This window comes from Nomascus leucogenys, chromosome 5, assembly GCF_006542625.1.
Source record: "Nomascus leucogenys isolate Asia chromosome 5, Asia_NLE_v1, whole genome shotgun sequence".
Classification (NCBI taxonomy): domain Eukaryota; kingdom Metazoa; phylum Chordata; class Mammalia; order Primates; family Hylobatidae; genus Nomascus; species Nomascus leucogenys.
The window spans coordinates 39,261,169-39,276,176 of record NC_044385.1 but is presented as its reverse complement, the minus strand read 5'-3'; the positions used below and the strand labels follow the sequence as shown (position 1 = coordinate 39,276,176).

The 15,008-nt window shown below is 39.4% G+C and overlaps 1 protein-coding gene across 2 annotated transcripts in view; it reads right to left on the bottom strand.

Moving 5' to 3' along the window:
- Positions 1 to 8,901, bottom strand: part of HOOK1 (hook microtubule tethering protein 1) — a 62,041-nt gene extending 53,140 nt beyond the window's left edge. Inside the window, exons 1-2 of one of the 2 annotated variants that reach the window (XM_030812919.1) lie at positions 8,583 to 8,901; positions 1,864 to 1,949 (exon numbers count right to left, since the gene is read on the bottom strand). In XM_030812919.1, the coding sequence (XP_030668779.1) occupies positions 1,864 to 1,949; positions 8,583 to 8,645 (149 nt within the window). In that variant the 5' untranslated portion in view covers positions 8,646 to 8,901. Of the gene's footprint in view, positions 1 to 1,863; positions 1,950 to 2,382; positions 2,438 to 8,582 lie in introns of those variants that run through there. The other variant, XM_030812920.1, reaches the window with a different exon arrangement.
- Between the last annotated feature and the right edge of the window lie 6,107 nt (positions 8,902 to 15,008).

Genomic DNA, 15,008 nt, shown 5'->3' with positions numbered 1-15,008 from the left:
AAATGTATGCTTTATGTCTCACTATCCAGGATCCAGACTTCTGAAAAGTTCCAAAACTAGAAAGGAGTTTAAAAAGAAAAATAAATAAAAAGTAGCCCCTGGATGATAAGGAGGCTCAGACACCTAAGAACATATAAAATCGAGTGAATGAAGCAAAGAGAGAGGGAGAGAGAAAGAGAGAGACATTTAGGGTTAATTTTAGGGTACTGGCCATTTGTTAATGATGACAGAGAATTTCTGATTGACTATTTTATTTTTCCTGCAGAAAAGTTCTTAGAAGACTGTTACAGACAAAAGAAAGAAGAAATAAAGAAAAAGCACAGAGAGGGAAGATCAGCATTAACAGCATAATCCAACAGACCATGGAAAAATTAGCTAAAATTTACTGATTCTACTCTAAACATCAGGTCCAGTGCTAGAGCATAGGAGGTCAAAGAGCTATATGCATCACATCATGGTAAAAACAGGTTTCTTTTGATTGTATTCTGGCCTAAAGCTACCAAAGCCCACCAAAACATATAGAAAGGACAGCTCTGAATGGGACTGTTGAAATGAGTGAATGCATACCAGCCTTACATTCACACCAACCACAATGTTGCGCATCTACACCAATATTCACAACATAGCATGATGAGAAGAAGGCAAGCATAAATTCCAGTGACAAAAAACAATGATGACTTTCTCGAATCATCAGAAAAGAACTATGTCCAGAATGCTTGACTGTGATGAATTAAATCATTTCAAAATCAATTAAGATATAAATAAATAAAACATTTAAGAAATATTTTTAAGACAGAATGGGAGTAAGGTATATTTTAGAATAATTGTCACCTCCTCAAAAGTTAACATGTTAGTTAAGTTTGTCTTTCAAAGTATTAATCATAAATTAACCATTAAATCAGTCTATTCACAAGAGATCATTTTGAAGATTCTAAATAAGTAGGATTTTTATATCATTTTAATTGTTTTTCTAAGACAGGCATAGGACTTTTGCTAACCCATCTAAAGGGTTTTCAATGTAATTCATGGCAAATCTTTACAAGATGATGGTGACAAATAATCTGACTATAAAACAGTGAAGCAGAGATAGGATTCCGGTCTCAAAGTAAGCTAATATAAAGTTGTTATAATTATTAATTAATAAATTGTGAGTGCAGAATTGGCCTTGTTTGTCCTACTTAGGGTACAGCTCATATTATAGACTGTAACCCAAACCCTTACACAATGTTGGCAAATATTAGGAGAAAAATGGATTTAGAAACTTTTGATATTATATGATTACATAAAATGGGTCCAGCCTAAACACAACCACTTTATTAAAGTTTCCCAGTACCTGTGACTTCAAATTTCTTTAATTCCTCATTTCATTATTGGTGAACTCATAAATTACTACTATTAATTCAGAAATACATTTTAAAATTTAATACTTTAAAAATTTTTTTTCCAAATCCAATATTTTATGCTTCAATAATTTCTAAGATAATAATTTCCATGCATGGATACCTTAAAATGACAACAGTACAACCAAAGAAAACACCATAAGCAATTATATCATTAACTTGCTTCTTTTATAGTTTTAAAATAGTGTGAACATGCTCATAACAAGTTTAAAATAAGTTAACTTGAATAAATAAGAATCCTGATCACATATCCGGTTAAGATGTATCTCTATGAACAAGCCAGGAATAATGAGGTGGTAAACTTTTTGTTCCCTAGCCGCAAGAATGCCTTGGTGCCATATTCCTGAATATGTCACTGGGTAAGATAAAGTTGCAACAACCTTTGGAATTCAAGTCCAAGTTTTCTTCCTTGGTATTTATTGGGTTTACAATGCTTTTCAGGGAGAGTCTGACCACTACTCACATTTGATGAAGAACTTGTGCCATGGCAACTCCACTAGTCAGCTGTTTGACATCTTGACAAGGTGAAGCAGTATTGAATGTCTGCAGCTAAAATGACATAAAGCAAATGATCTTACTGCTTCTTTATACCTACAAGGTAGCATTACAAAATACAAACATAAATTGAAAACAGCTAAAAAAAAAAAAATGGTCCTGTTTTGTTTAAATGTAGACCCAGACAAACAAATGGAACTATGCTAATATGTCTGTCTCTATGGCTGTGTATATAAATATTTTTATTTATAAAAATAAACTAAGCATTTCACAAAATCATGCCTAAGACATTAAAACACATTGATGCCATGCATAAGTAATACATAATTTGGAATAATACAAAGCCAGGTATATAACTCTAGTCTTGTGTTTTGTCTACATTTAGCAGAACATCAGAAAAATAACCCAACATTTGCAACTTAAAATTTCACTCATATCATTTGATAGAAAAACAAAGGCTAGAAATGTCAAGTCTAAAGCTACTTACAGTTTATCCATGAGTTCTGAAATAAGACTTCTGTTTCCTATCTAAAAGTTGGCCTTACGTCTTGAAGAATCAAGGCCTATCTATCATGTCAAGTTGTTTCTATCTATTTTGGCTTTAGGTATACTAACTTTTCACATATATCTGTTAAATATTCATGTATATATTGAAGAGAAGTAGAATAATCTCTTTTTACAATAAGCAAATATGAGATACAAAAAATTTAGAAAGCAAATTACATCAGAGCAAAAATGGATCATAAACTTTCTAGAAATGTAATCTCAACCTATAAACACCTTAAGTTAAATATACTATGATTCTCTTTTCCCACACATACTCACCCATTTCACTCTTCACTAATAATTTCTTAGTTTACCATTTAACTATCTTAATCCAATAAAATTCTCTCCCACCATAATTCACTTTTAATGGTTCTGCGTATTTTCAGAGTTGGCAACTGGAGCTTCAGACCTCCATTATCTAACACAACACAGATGAATGATACCGGCAAACTAAACCTAGCCAGTTACTTTCAAAGCACACGGGGACACTTTACTAAGCTCCTACACTATGTGAGACACTGTGGTACATGATGGGGCTACAAAGGAAAATCACCAGGTTTCTACCCTTAAAGCTTCAGTCAAAAGGAGAGGAGAAAAAGACATAAATCATTTCTAGACAATATGGTAAGTCCCATGATTACAGTATGCACAAGATGTTCCACAAAAAATGGGTGTCAACTAATCTAATTAGGGTTTGTATTTAGGAAAGACTTCTTGGAGACGATTTCTGAATGGAAGGTCTAGAGGGAAGAGTAGCATATTTTCTAAGTAAAGAAATAGTCAAGGAAAAAAAGCTTCAGGAAATAGGAATATGATAAAAGTACAGATACATGAGAAGAGATATTATTTTTAGGGAACATGCAGTTCAGTATCACTGGATTTGCAGTGCAAAGGCGGCTGGGGAAGGGGTGACAACCAACAGGGTTAAAGAGCCAGGACTCCAAAGGGCCATGACAAGAAGCTTGGACTTATTTTACACTTAATGGCATTATCTACATAATGGGAAACAGTAGAGTAGTTTCTACCTCACAAGATGGTTGGGGAATTAAATGAAATAGCAAATATACCTGTATCAGGGCCTGGCATGTGGCGTAAGCTCAACAGCTGTTAGCACATTAGCTATGAGTCAGGGTTTCTCCAAGTACAGGGCTTAGAAAGAATATGTATCAGAATCTCTAGACATATTAAATAAGAAAATCCCCAACTGATTCTTAAATATGTCAATTTTGGAGAACCACTGCTCTGGGTGATGAAAAATCACTGAAAAGTAATAAGGAAGAGCGACATTCTTTGGCATATTTTGGAGAGCAGCATAGTGACACAGAGTAGCTTTATGCTTGAGTCAGGCAGACCAGTTAGGTTCCTGCAATGGCTGTGATGACAAAAATAGAGTAGATGGAATCAGCATAATATTGACTGAGAGGACATGATGAATTAATGGAATATTTAAAATACAAAATATGAAAGATTTTGCAACTGGGTGGATGTACAGGGAAGAGAAACTCCAAGAATTAGGGCATCTTTAAAAGGAAAATAAACTTCCACTTTTCAGCCCTTCCAACTTAAACATTAACTTTTAATGTGTAACTTAGAAGTTACATCATTAACTTTTTACAAAATTGACACAATTCATGATTTTAAAAGAACAATTTCAGAGGCATAGAATACTAGGCAAAATAAGAGGTACACATGCTAAGGGACTACCTCCATGATCACTATGTTCAGATTAAAATCAATTTTCCCTCCTTACTGCCATGGACATTGGAGTGTCTCTGAGAAGTTCTTAAAATAGCTGCAAAATAAATTAGAAAACAGAAAGTAATTTGATTTGGCTCAATTGAAAGGCTTACAACCAAGAACAGTGAATAAATTAAAAAGCTTAGTGGGGAGGCTGGGCGCAGTGGCTCACGCCTGTAATCCCAGCACTTTGGGAGGCCGAGGCAGGTAGATCACTTGAGGTCAGGAGTTCGAGAGCAGCCTGGCCAACATGGTGAAACCCCATCTCTACTAAAAATACAAAAATTAGCCGGGTGTGGTGGCACATGCCTGTAATCCCAGCTACTAGGGAGGGTGAGACAGGAGAATCCCTTGAACCTGGGAGGTGGAGGTTGCAGTGAGCCGAGATCACGCCTCTGCACTACGGCCTAGGCAACAGAGTTGGACTTCGTCTCAAAAAAAAAAAAAAAAAAGCTTATTGGGGCAAGTGAGGTCAAGGCAGACAGACAAAAGAAAATGTATTCTTTCTAACTGAAGTCTTTTTAGTGAGTGAGCCAAAAAGGACAGACAGGGTTTCCACAGGTGTCTATCGCTAACACAGAGTCCTGGCAAATAATTCCCTTACTTTCTTCTATATTTCTAAATAAAACAAATAATCAGAAATGTGGAAATGCTGTTCCTAAACTACTTTAATATAAATGTCACAGAAATCCAGGAAAATGGGGTTTTCGCAACCGACAGCCAACAAAAACTCAATCTTGGATCAACTTTATTTTCATATTCTCCTCCTCCAGCTCATTACAAAAAAAAAAACAACCATTGCTTTGAGTTTTAAGATCTTCATAAAAATAATTGAACTTTTAATAATTTTCTAAATTTGGGCATATGTTAATTATTACTCTTTCCTTCATCTGCCTGTCAAAGAATGCAAGAACCAAGAAAAATATTTAAATATATTTGGTCCAACCTTCTAATTTTATTGGTGAAAGTAAGGTCCAAAGATATTAAACAAATTTCCTATGTCACAGAACCAAGTAGCAGAATTAAATTTATCTTTATACAAACATTTCTTCAAACTCTCATACATGTCCTCCAACATGTAAATGATGCCCACATTTACCCTTTTGCCCTGAATTTTCTGCAAAGTAGCAGTACAACATTTCTAAGAGCCAATTATTTTAAGATGGTGAGTTCCAAATCATAAAATGCAATTTTTAAAAAATTGCCACAAGTGGCATTCCTTCACATAACTAACTTTTCATGATGATTTCTCTAATTGTGTTGATGTTGGCTCCATTCTCCTCCTAGCACTGAAAGAAGAGTTATTCCCATTATCTCCATGATTTGGTCCCATCATAACTTTTTTTAATCTTCTATCTCCGGGCCAGGGTTATCATGACAAATGTGTATGTTCCGCTATCTCCCTTTAATCTATAGCCAAAGGAGACCATTTGTTTTACTACTAGTGTCTCTTCCCTGTGTCTGGAGAACTAATTTCCACTGATTTCTACTTGCTGAAATCCAACAATCCTCTATGACCTAGTTAAAAATTCACTCCCAAGTATTTATAAAAAACTAAGCTATATCATACTTAATGGTGAAACACTAGTCTCTGAGGCCAGAACCAAGGCAATGATATTTACTATCACCACTTTGATTTGGTGTCTTATTGGCAATAGTTGTCAGTGTTCTCCTAGGGACAGAGCAGAAAATAGGTCATGTAAGAGCTCTGATCCCAAAAGCTAACTGGATTACTTTAGAAAGTACTGTGTTATAGGTAAGACAGAAAGAGGTTAACAGGTTACAGTGGGATAAGGGTGGGAGACAAACTTTAGAAATGGTTGTAACAAAGAGTCCCTGAAAAGCAACATCTGACCCAAGACCTGAATGACGGAAGCAGCCAACCACTGGAAGAACTAGAAAGAGAATATTCTAGGTAGAGGGAAAAAAATCCCTGATGCATTAAAACAGCTTAGCTTCTTCAACAAATAGAAAGTCAATGCGGCATGATGGGCTTGAAGAAGTGTTGCTTGAGGTGAGTTTGGAGAAAGTTGGGTAGGTGAGGTAAGATCAACAGTGAGGTTGCTGGCAAAGGCAAAAATAATTAGTTAATTAAAAAAAAAGACAGTAAACTTCACTGGAAATCATCTAAAGAGGTAAAGAAAAGGCCACAGACAAGATAACCAGAAACCAAGACAAGATAATTTCACAAAGGAACCATCGAATAAGAAAATGGTAATATAACACTTACTGGATTTAGCAAACTGGTAATGAAGCGAAAGTCTTAGAGGAAAGAAACTCAAGGGTAGTGGGATGAAGACTGAATGAGAGTGAAGCATAAAGGGTGAGTATAAAACACCTCAAATTTTACTGTGAAGGAAAGGGGAAATACAGTGTGACTTTAACATGGAGTAGTGGCTCTTTGTTCTCTGTTAAAAAAAAAGGGGAATATTTCAGCAAGTTTATACGTACAGAGAAAGGAGCCAATGGAGAGACAGTAGTTGTAAATACAGAAAGGGAACAAATGATACAATAACGTTTTAGAAGAGGTGGAAGGGATGGAGTCTAAAGCCAGAGCCAAGGATAAGGAGGTAGTCATTTGCCCGAGAGGAAGAAGAGTTGGGGGCTCAGGTAGAATACTGATAAAGGTTTGCTAAGAGGAATGTCAGAGAAACTGTCTGGTTATTCTTAAGTATGTGCAATGTTATGAGAAAAGGTGCATTTGACAGTAACAGCATTAGTAGAGGCAACAGTTTGCACGGTCATTCAATTTTCTCCACAGTGCTCAGCAGCCCAAGGGAGGACTGAAGAAAACGACCAATTGTACTCTGTTATCTGTGATTCCTTATCATTTGGTTTACAATATTATTTGCAGCTTTTACAGAATTTTACCTTCCACTGTAATTACACACAGCTCTGGCTACCACTCCGGTCTTCCCCAGTGCCTAGCTCAATATTGGAAGTCAATAAATTCTGGTTAAAACAGTGGATACAGTCACATAATATTTTAAAATATTACAACACAAAAGAAAATCCTGTGCTTCTCCACCACCTCACATGTAAGTCAATGACATCATAAAGACTAAGCTTAACACTTCAGTCACCTGAGGTTTACAATAATGTAGCAGATTCGGATACACCCTTTAATTAGTCTGTTTTAACAAAACAAATCATTAAAAGTAATGTTGCCTTGTTTCTATGACAGTCTTAAATACAGCACTTCCACCCCAATACCTATTTCAAATGAAAATTCAGCTGAACAGTTAGCTAATTGCTTTTAACTCACAAACCCTAAATATTTGCATTCCACTAAAAGCAAAAGTTATTTACTTACAAAGTGTAAATGCTTTAAATTATGGCTATTTCCAATAGGCTTCACACATTTCCATAAACCTGGATTTCTCATTCTTTGGAATTAGATGCATTAGATCACTTGGGAATCTCAACCGATTACAGCCTCCTGATGCAGTCTGTTTACATTCCATTCTGCACACACTCCCCTACACACAACTAAACAACTGGTTTGGGATGAGCATCATCAACAGCACCTGTGGCCCATCAAACACCATCCTTACTCAATATGGGTTAAGAACCACACCTGAACGCCAGCACTGATACCTAAGTAACTCTAAGAGGTGGGATGTCGTTTTGCTGACTGGAATATTAAACAATCTGGGGACAGATACGCCTGTCCAGACCCAACACAAATTAACAAAAATCCTAAACATAGATAAATCCTGAAGAAAAATATCAACTCATTTTCTTTAAAGAAAATGCTGTCCATTTAGAGGAGGAGAGGGCCAGCGAGAAAAAGGGAAAACGACCCCCGACTCCCAACACATCTTTTTCTCCATACGGGAAATACAAACATCTCTTTGAAGCGGCTTCTACAAAATCGGATGTTCTAGAGTCCTGAAGGAGCACTGGTCCGGGAACTAAAACAACCAGCCACCTCCTGGCCACCCGTGTCCAGGTAGAGCAAGGTGGTTTGAGGATGCAGGGTTAGGTTTCGGAAAGCGTCTTCACGCCCAAGCGGACGAAGGCAAGAGAGTCGGCGATCCAGAAAGTGGAGGGCTCGGGCGCTGTTCAGGGGGAGAAAATGGGGCAGCGGGGAAAAAAGAGGATGGGCGCTTGGTTCATATCCCAGCTGTTAGGGACACCAGGCAGGTCGAATCCTCTGGCTGAGACCAGAGCCTCCACTGTTACGCTCCCAGAGCTTCCTCTACCCCCACCCCCGGACACCAACCCGCCCCACACACCTGCCCGGCGACCCGCAGGTGGCACTCTCTCGGTCAAGGGCGACACGAGGTGAGAAGGGCAGGGCGCGCCAGGACCCTGTGCAGGTAGCCCCGGCTCACCTGGGAGAACCGGGCGCCCCAGGCTCCTCCTCTCGGCCCCCTCGCCCCCTCGCCTCCTCGCACTCACCCAGATCATGAGGCTGTCGCACAGGGGCAGCTTAGGCTGCGGCGGCGGCTGCGTCTCCTCCATGGCCGGCGCCGCCGTCGACGACGCCGTGGACACCTTCACCTCCCTCCTCCCGGCGCTCCTCCAGGAGCCGGCGTCCACGACCTGCTAGCCCCCAGCAAAGCTCGGTACCAGGCCCGACCCGCGCAGCTCACGCGCGAACCCTCGCGCTGTCGACGTGTCCGGCGTCACCCCCTCCTCACCCGCCCCCGCCTCGCTCCACTGTTCGCCCCCTCCCCTGCCTGGGCCCCGGCCGCGCTGCCAGGCACCTGAGCCCCGCCTTCTCCCACCCCTCCCCTCCTCCCACCCGTCCTGCCCACTCCCGCACACCTCGCCGCGCCGCCCTGAGTGACCTGGCCGCGCACCAGTCACAGAAACGGTAGGTACTCGGGAGGGCGGGCGGGGCGGGGCGGGGGCGGGAAGAACCGGGATAGGTTGCGCAGGGGGGGATTGCTGATTGGACGTGCCCTCGTGGGCTCTGGCCAATCAACGTGAGACAAGCCTGAGCCTTGGGGAGAGAGTGAGAGTGGGTGGGAAGAGGTTTATGACCTGGCAGGTGCAGTGTGGGCGGGGGCGGGAGGTTGCGCGCGGGAAGCGAGCGCGCGTGCGCGGCGGGTATTGGCAAGGCTGAAGCTTGCACAGCCCCAGTGGCCGAAGAGGCAGAGGGGCAGCAGAGCACCGGCCCGGCTTAGGCGTCTTCCCTCCTTCTTGGCGGTAGGTAGCACGCCGCCTGGCTACACCTGTGGAGGTCCACACTCTGCTTCCACATTGTCTTCAGAAATAGATCATACCGGCTGAGCGAGGTGGCTCACGCCTGTAATCCTAGCACTTTGGGAGGCTGAGGCGGGTGGATCACCTGAGGTCAGGAGTTCGAGACCAGCCAGGCCAAGATGGCGAAACCCATTCTCTACTAAAAATACAAAAATTAGCCGGGGTGGTGGCACATGACTGTAATCCCAGCTACTCAGGAGGCTGAGGCAGAAGAATCGCTCGAACCCGGTAGGCACAGGTTGCAGTGAGCCGAGATCACGCCACTGCACTCCAGCCTGGACAAAAAAGCGAGACTCTGTCTCTAAAAAATATATAAAACAAAATAAAGAAAGAAAGAAATAGATCATACCCATGAATGAAAACTCTTTGAGGAAGGAAGAGCAGATTTCCTCCTAGGCACTCATTGGAAAGGGATGTTTTCATTTGCACACGTGGCAAATGTGCCACATTTATAAGGAAAATAAAATCCGCCAATGCTCCTTAAATAAGCTCTCACGGGACCATAGATCATGAGCAATTTTATTTTACATGGGGCAAAAGGGAAGACCGTTTTCAAGTAGCAAAATAAACGAAATGCTTTGAAAAACATGGAAGATATTAATGTATCCATTTTCCTTTGGCGGTTGAAAATTTGCTTTTTCTGAGAATGTTGTGGGGTGGAGGGGGGTCGGGGGAGGTGACCTGAAATTGGAAGCTCTCCAAGGTATTGATAGATGGCTTAGGTGATTGAAAAGGGCTAGACTATTCTTAGTCTTGCTGTCACTTCACTCATTCATAAACTCATCAATTCATGCTCTGAGTAAGAAAACAGCTGGCTTTTTTTATATTGCTGCGTTTTTATATTTAGACACTGAAAGTTTAAAACTGATGGACGACTGCAATTAAAAGCCCCTAAGTGTAAATCAGTCTCATTCTAAAAATACAGTACGTACGTTTGCTATTGACTCCCTTAACATTATTCCAGAACTTTCTTAACGCCTCTGGAGTCACTTTATATGCTGGAACTAGGTACATTGGTAATGTGATTTAATTAAAACTACAAGATTTAGGAATTGAAGACCTGGTCTGAATCTTGACTTTATTCCCCACTTGTCTGCTTCTATAGCCCCCAACCTCCACATTCCTAAGATCATTGTAATTCAAATGTAAACATACATGGTAAATGTAAATTATAAACTTTGTAAATATGGGTTACTATTATCATCTACATATATGGGAACTTCTCAACATATTTATCACTGAGAGCCACAAGTGACCAAATTTCTCAAATAAAATAATTCATGAGAGTAACTGGGGGGGGCAATTAAGTTATGCTTCTGGACTTTATAGAGAGTAAATTATCAGGGAAGGAAAAATTTAGCAATTTTTATCAAGAAACTTTAAAATATCCATATCATTTAAACCCATTATTCCAATTTATTCTGCGTCAGTCATAAATTCTATTGAAATCATCAGAAGTGCATTTGGAGGCTTTGAACAATTATATGTATGGCAATGCTATGTATTGATCAATTGTATAATCGATTGATACAATGCCCAATAAGCAAGAAAGGCTAAATATTTTACAGCAGATTCAGTGGTCTGGAGAATATTTGATAACTCAGGAAAGTTGTCACAATGTATACTATTAAATAAAATTTAGATGAAAGTATCAGCCATACGACCTCAATATTATAAATATTATTTATGTATTTTAATATATACACAGGAAGAAGACAAAGGAATAATCATAAAACTTGTTATATTTATATACAAATGAAAAATGACTGGTTTTCTAATCTTCCATATTTTCTAGGCTTTCTACAATTAGCTTATGTTACTTTATAATCAGAAAGAAAAAGGCTTTAGAAGAAATGCCAAATACAACATGAGTTATCATTTCCAACTATTAAATTGGCATCAATTCTTTAGAAGTTGGCATCCATGTTTGGGGAGCTGAGTGAAACTAAATCTTCAACCCTAGCTGTGGGATTATAAATTGGTACAATCTTTCTGAAAAGTTTTTTGACAATATATATCAAGAGCCTTTAAAATGTTCAAAGTCTTTAAGCCAATAAGTTCACTTTCAGAATCTATTCTAAGAAAATAATCATATGCCAACAAAGTTGTTGATTGCAGTACTATTTATCAAGCAAAAAGGAAAAGAAACAGCTATTAAATGTCTGAAAGAGAAGTGATTAAACACAGTAAGTTATATTTATACAATGAAATGTATCATAGGCATTAAAATATTTTAAAATAAGTTTATTCAGGAAAATGCTTATCACATAATGTTAAGAAAAAAAGTCATTATGCAATCTGTGCATACAGCATAGGTCCCAACATATACATAAATATATGGGCCCGGTGCAATGGCTCAAGCCTGTAATGCCAGCACTTTGGGAGGCTGAGGTGGTGGGAGGATCGCTTGAGTCCAGGTGTTTGAGATCAGCCTGGGCAACATAGTGAGACCCCGTCATTACCTTGAATAAATAAATAAATAAATAAATAAATAAATGTATGTAAATATATATTTATGTGTGTATCCCTATTTGGGTGTGCCTGGGTGTGTGTATATATACTGTATACATACACCCCCAGAGAGAGAAAAAAAGAAAGAGACTACAGAAAATATACCAAGATGTTGATAGTGATGATGATAATGTCTAGGTATTGGAATAATGAGTGAGTTTTACCTTCTTTGTAATTTCCAGTGAATTTGAAATTTTCTACCGTGATTTTATTGTCACGAAAAAGGAGTAAAGCCTGAAAATGTTTAAAATTATGAATATGGTAGAATCTCAACTGTGAAGAATATATATAGGAATACATGCACACATACACACGTGTGCCCATGCATGCGTGCATGCGTATGCATCCATACAGAGAGATATTGAGAAGAGAGTTGGCTAAAATTAAGCCCAAAGTTTAGTGTTATAGAGACCTGATATCACTTCTTATTGCCTGGGTGATCTTGAGCAAATGACAATTTCATTAAAGCTCAGTTTCAGTCTCTCTAAGCTGGGATAATACTAGTATATTTCTGTGTATTTCTGTATTGATTAGGAATTTTTTTGGTGGTAAGTGGGAGAAACCAAACCTGGTAGCTTATTTTTTTTTTTAATGTTTTTGGAAGAATACAAGAGGGTTCACAGATTCAGAGGAAGAGCTGAAGAACCCAGCATGGGAAAGTGCAGGTCCCAAAATAGCTCATTGGATCTAGGTAGCAAAAACTATGGGAGTCTTTTCAGGGTACCACCACCTGGATGAGTAGGATAAAATGGCTGCTCAGTCTTTCTGAGTCATTCTGTTCAAGATTCCAATTCCAGGGGGAGCATCTGACTGGCCTGTTTTGGGATTTTGTGTAACCCTTTCCCAGAAAAGGATAGAGCACCTAGACTGGCTGCCCCCCATAGATTGCAGACCTAAGGCAAGATCACAGAGCTGTTGCCCATTGAAAGGAGGAATGATGCCTGCAGCCAAAAATGAAACCAATTCTTTCCACATGACTTCATATGGTTGTTGTGAGGGTCAAATGTATGTAAAATGCTTAATATAAACCCTAGCTTATAGTAGTTGCTCAATACATTTTAGCTATTCTTTACACCACACGTGTGTGTGCATGTGTGCACTGAAAAGAAACCTGAAAAAATATTAAAATACCAGTAAACATTATTCATGGTAATTATTATCTTTTTGTATTTTCCAATTTCATCAAAATGGATGAATATTTGTTTTTTACTTAAAACAAACTTTTTTGTGTGTGTTAGAGAGAAAGGATGAGAAAGAGATTTTAGGCTCTGAGTTGGTCTGTAAGTAAATAGATAAATGATAAGAGGAGAAAATCCCTAGCGAGGCATTTTAAATAGAACTGTGGCAGGCTCTACTTGTAAAGAAGATATCTGTGTCTTACACATACAAGTCATGAAATGAAGAAATTGAGAATTCTAAGGCTTTCCTGCTGATTTCTAGGTAACCCTGAATGTCTCAGAATGGATATCAGCTAGAAGACTCTGACCTGGACAGATGCAGCTCTAGACATACAGTTCCTGCAGTCATGCTAGTCGAGAGATCATGTCAGCAGCAAACAGTGCAATTGGACGTCAGCAGCAAAGCATTCATTCCTGAAGGAAATTATTGAACCCACACACAGAGAATTCTGACAGCATTGTTTAGGTAAAGCTTCCCTTTCCACAGACCCCCAAACCCATGTCCTGCAAATGTTGAAGGTAGGAAGGAAGGATGAAGGCATAAAAGAAGGGAGGGAAGAAAGAGGGAGAAAGGAAAGAACTGCAACATAGGCTCAATCTCAGCAACCAAGACAGTGGTAGCCAGAATGATATGAGATCCAGTTTGCTTTTCTGGATGATGCCCACAAGAGTGGTCTGCGATCAAATATGCAAAGAATTATAGCAAATAGCAAACTCAGGCTACCTCAAGTCAACATCAAAGTCCAGAAGCAGTTGAATGCAGCAGCTGTGACAATTTTCAGAAACTGGGAGGTACTTTGGAATAATAGTTTCCAGGCCCTGAGGGAGGAGATTTATATGCCCTAGGCAGAGTCACAGAAAGAGAGACAGGAATGAAAATTGACGTTTTACAACACCTCCTTGTTCTTAGACCTGCAACCACAGTGGGCACAAATACCTAAGGTGTATTTGAGCTCCATCAAATACCATACTAGCGTTTAGGGAAGCAAGACCAATCCCAGACATTATGGGTAAGATTTAGCTTTCTGTTAATGGAACAACCTTGACCATAATTGACTTGGATCTGAACGTTTAGGTAACGGGACTGGGAAGATAGGGACAAATATCCTATGGATATTTTCAGCCAGCATAACTATTAAGGTAGAGACTGAAGAAAGGTGACCAAGGATGTGGATTCCTTCCCACTGTGTGTAAAAATGAATATTCATTTATTTTTCACACTGGCTTGAAACTCACTCTTGTTCTGAAATTAATATTCATTTAGAAACTGTATGAGATACTGGAAATTTTACTTCTAGGGCTGTTGAAGACTTGAGTTACATGGATTTTATATCACTTAATGAAACTGCCTTTTAATGCATTTTACTTCCAAGAGATGTTATTGCCAACCTGTTGGGCTGCCCAAAGAGAGATTACTCTAAGGATTCAATGGAGAAATTGAAGCCAAGTGCAAGTTCAAATTAATGGAGACGGCATCTCTGTCACTAGAGAATGCGCATCCATAGAGCAAGAGATTTTAAAATTGTACCATAAACAGAAAAAAAAATCTTAACTTCAAGGACTTTTGTTATTGCAGCCTGTTGTAAATTGGATTTTCCAGGAAGTAGACCCTGAGATGGAGATTAGCATGTTGGAGGATTATTAAGAAATGCTCTTGGGAATAACAACTGTGAGAGAGGAGGGAAGGAAGAAGTAGTGGGCAGAGGGAGAAAGCAGGTTGTGGTGCAGGCTCAGTGAAAGTCTTGACTTATCCCTGGGGAGTGCTGAAGCTGGAATGGTCCTTCCAAGTTGTTCCAAGTTTGAATGAGGGGAGTTGGTCTGTATGCTTCCATGTTGACAAATCATTCTTTGCATGTGGGCTGCCCTAGAGAGGTGAGTGACGTGGCAGCCTAGGCAATTCACAAAGAAGGCTGATGGCTGATGGCTG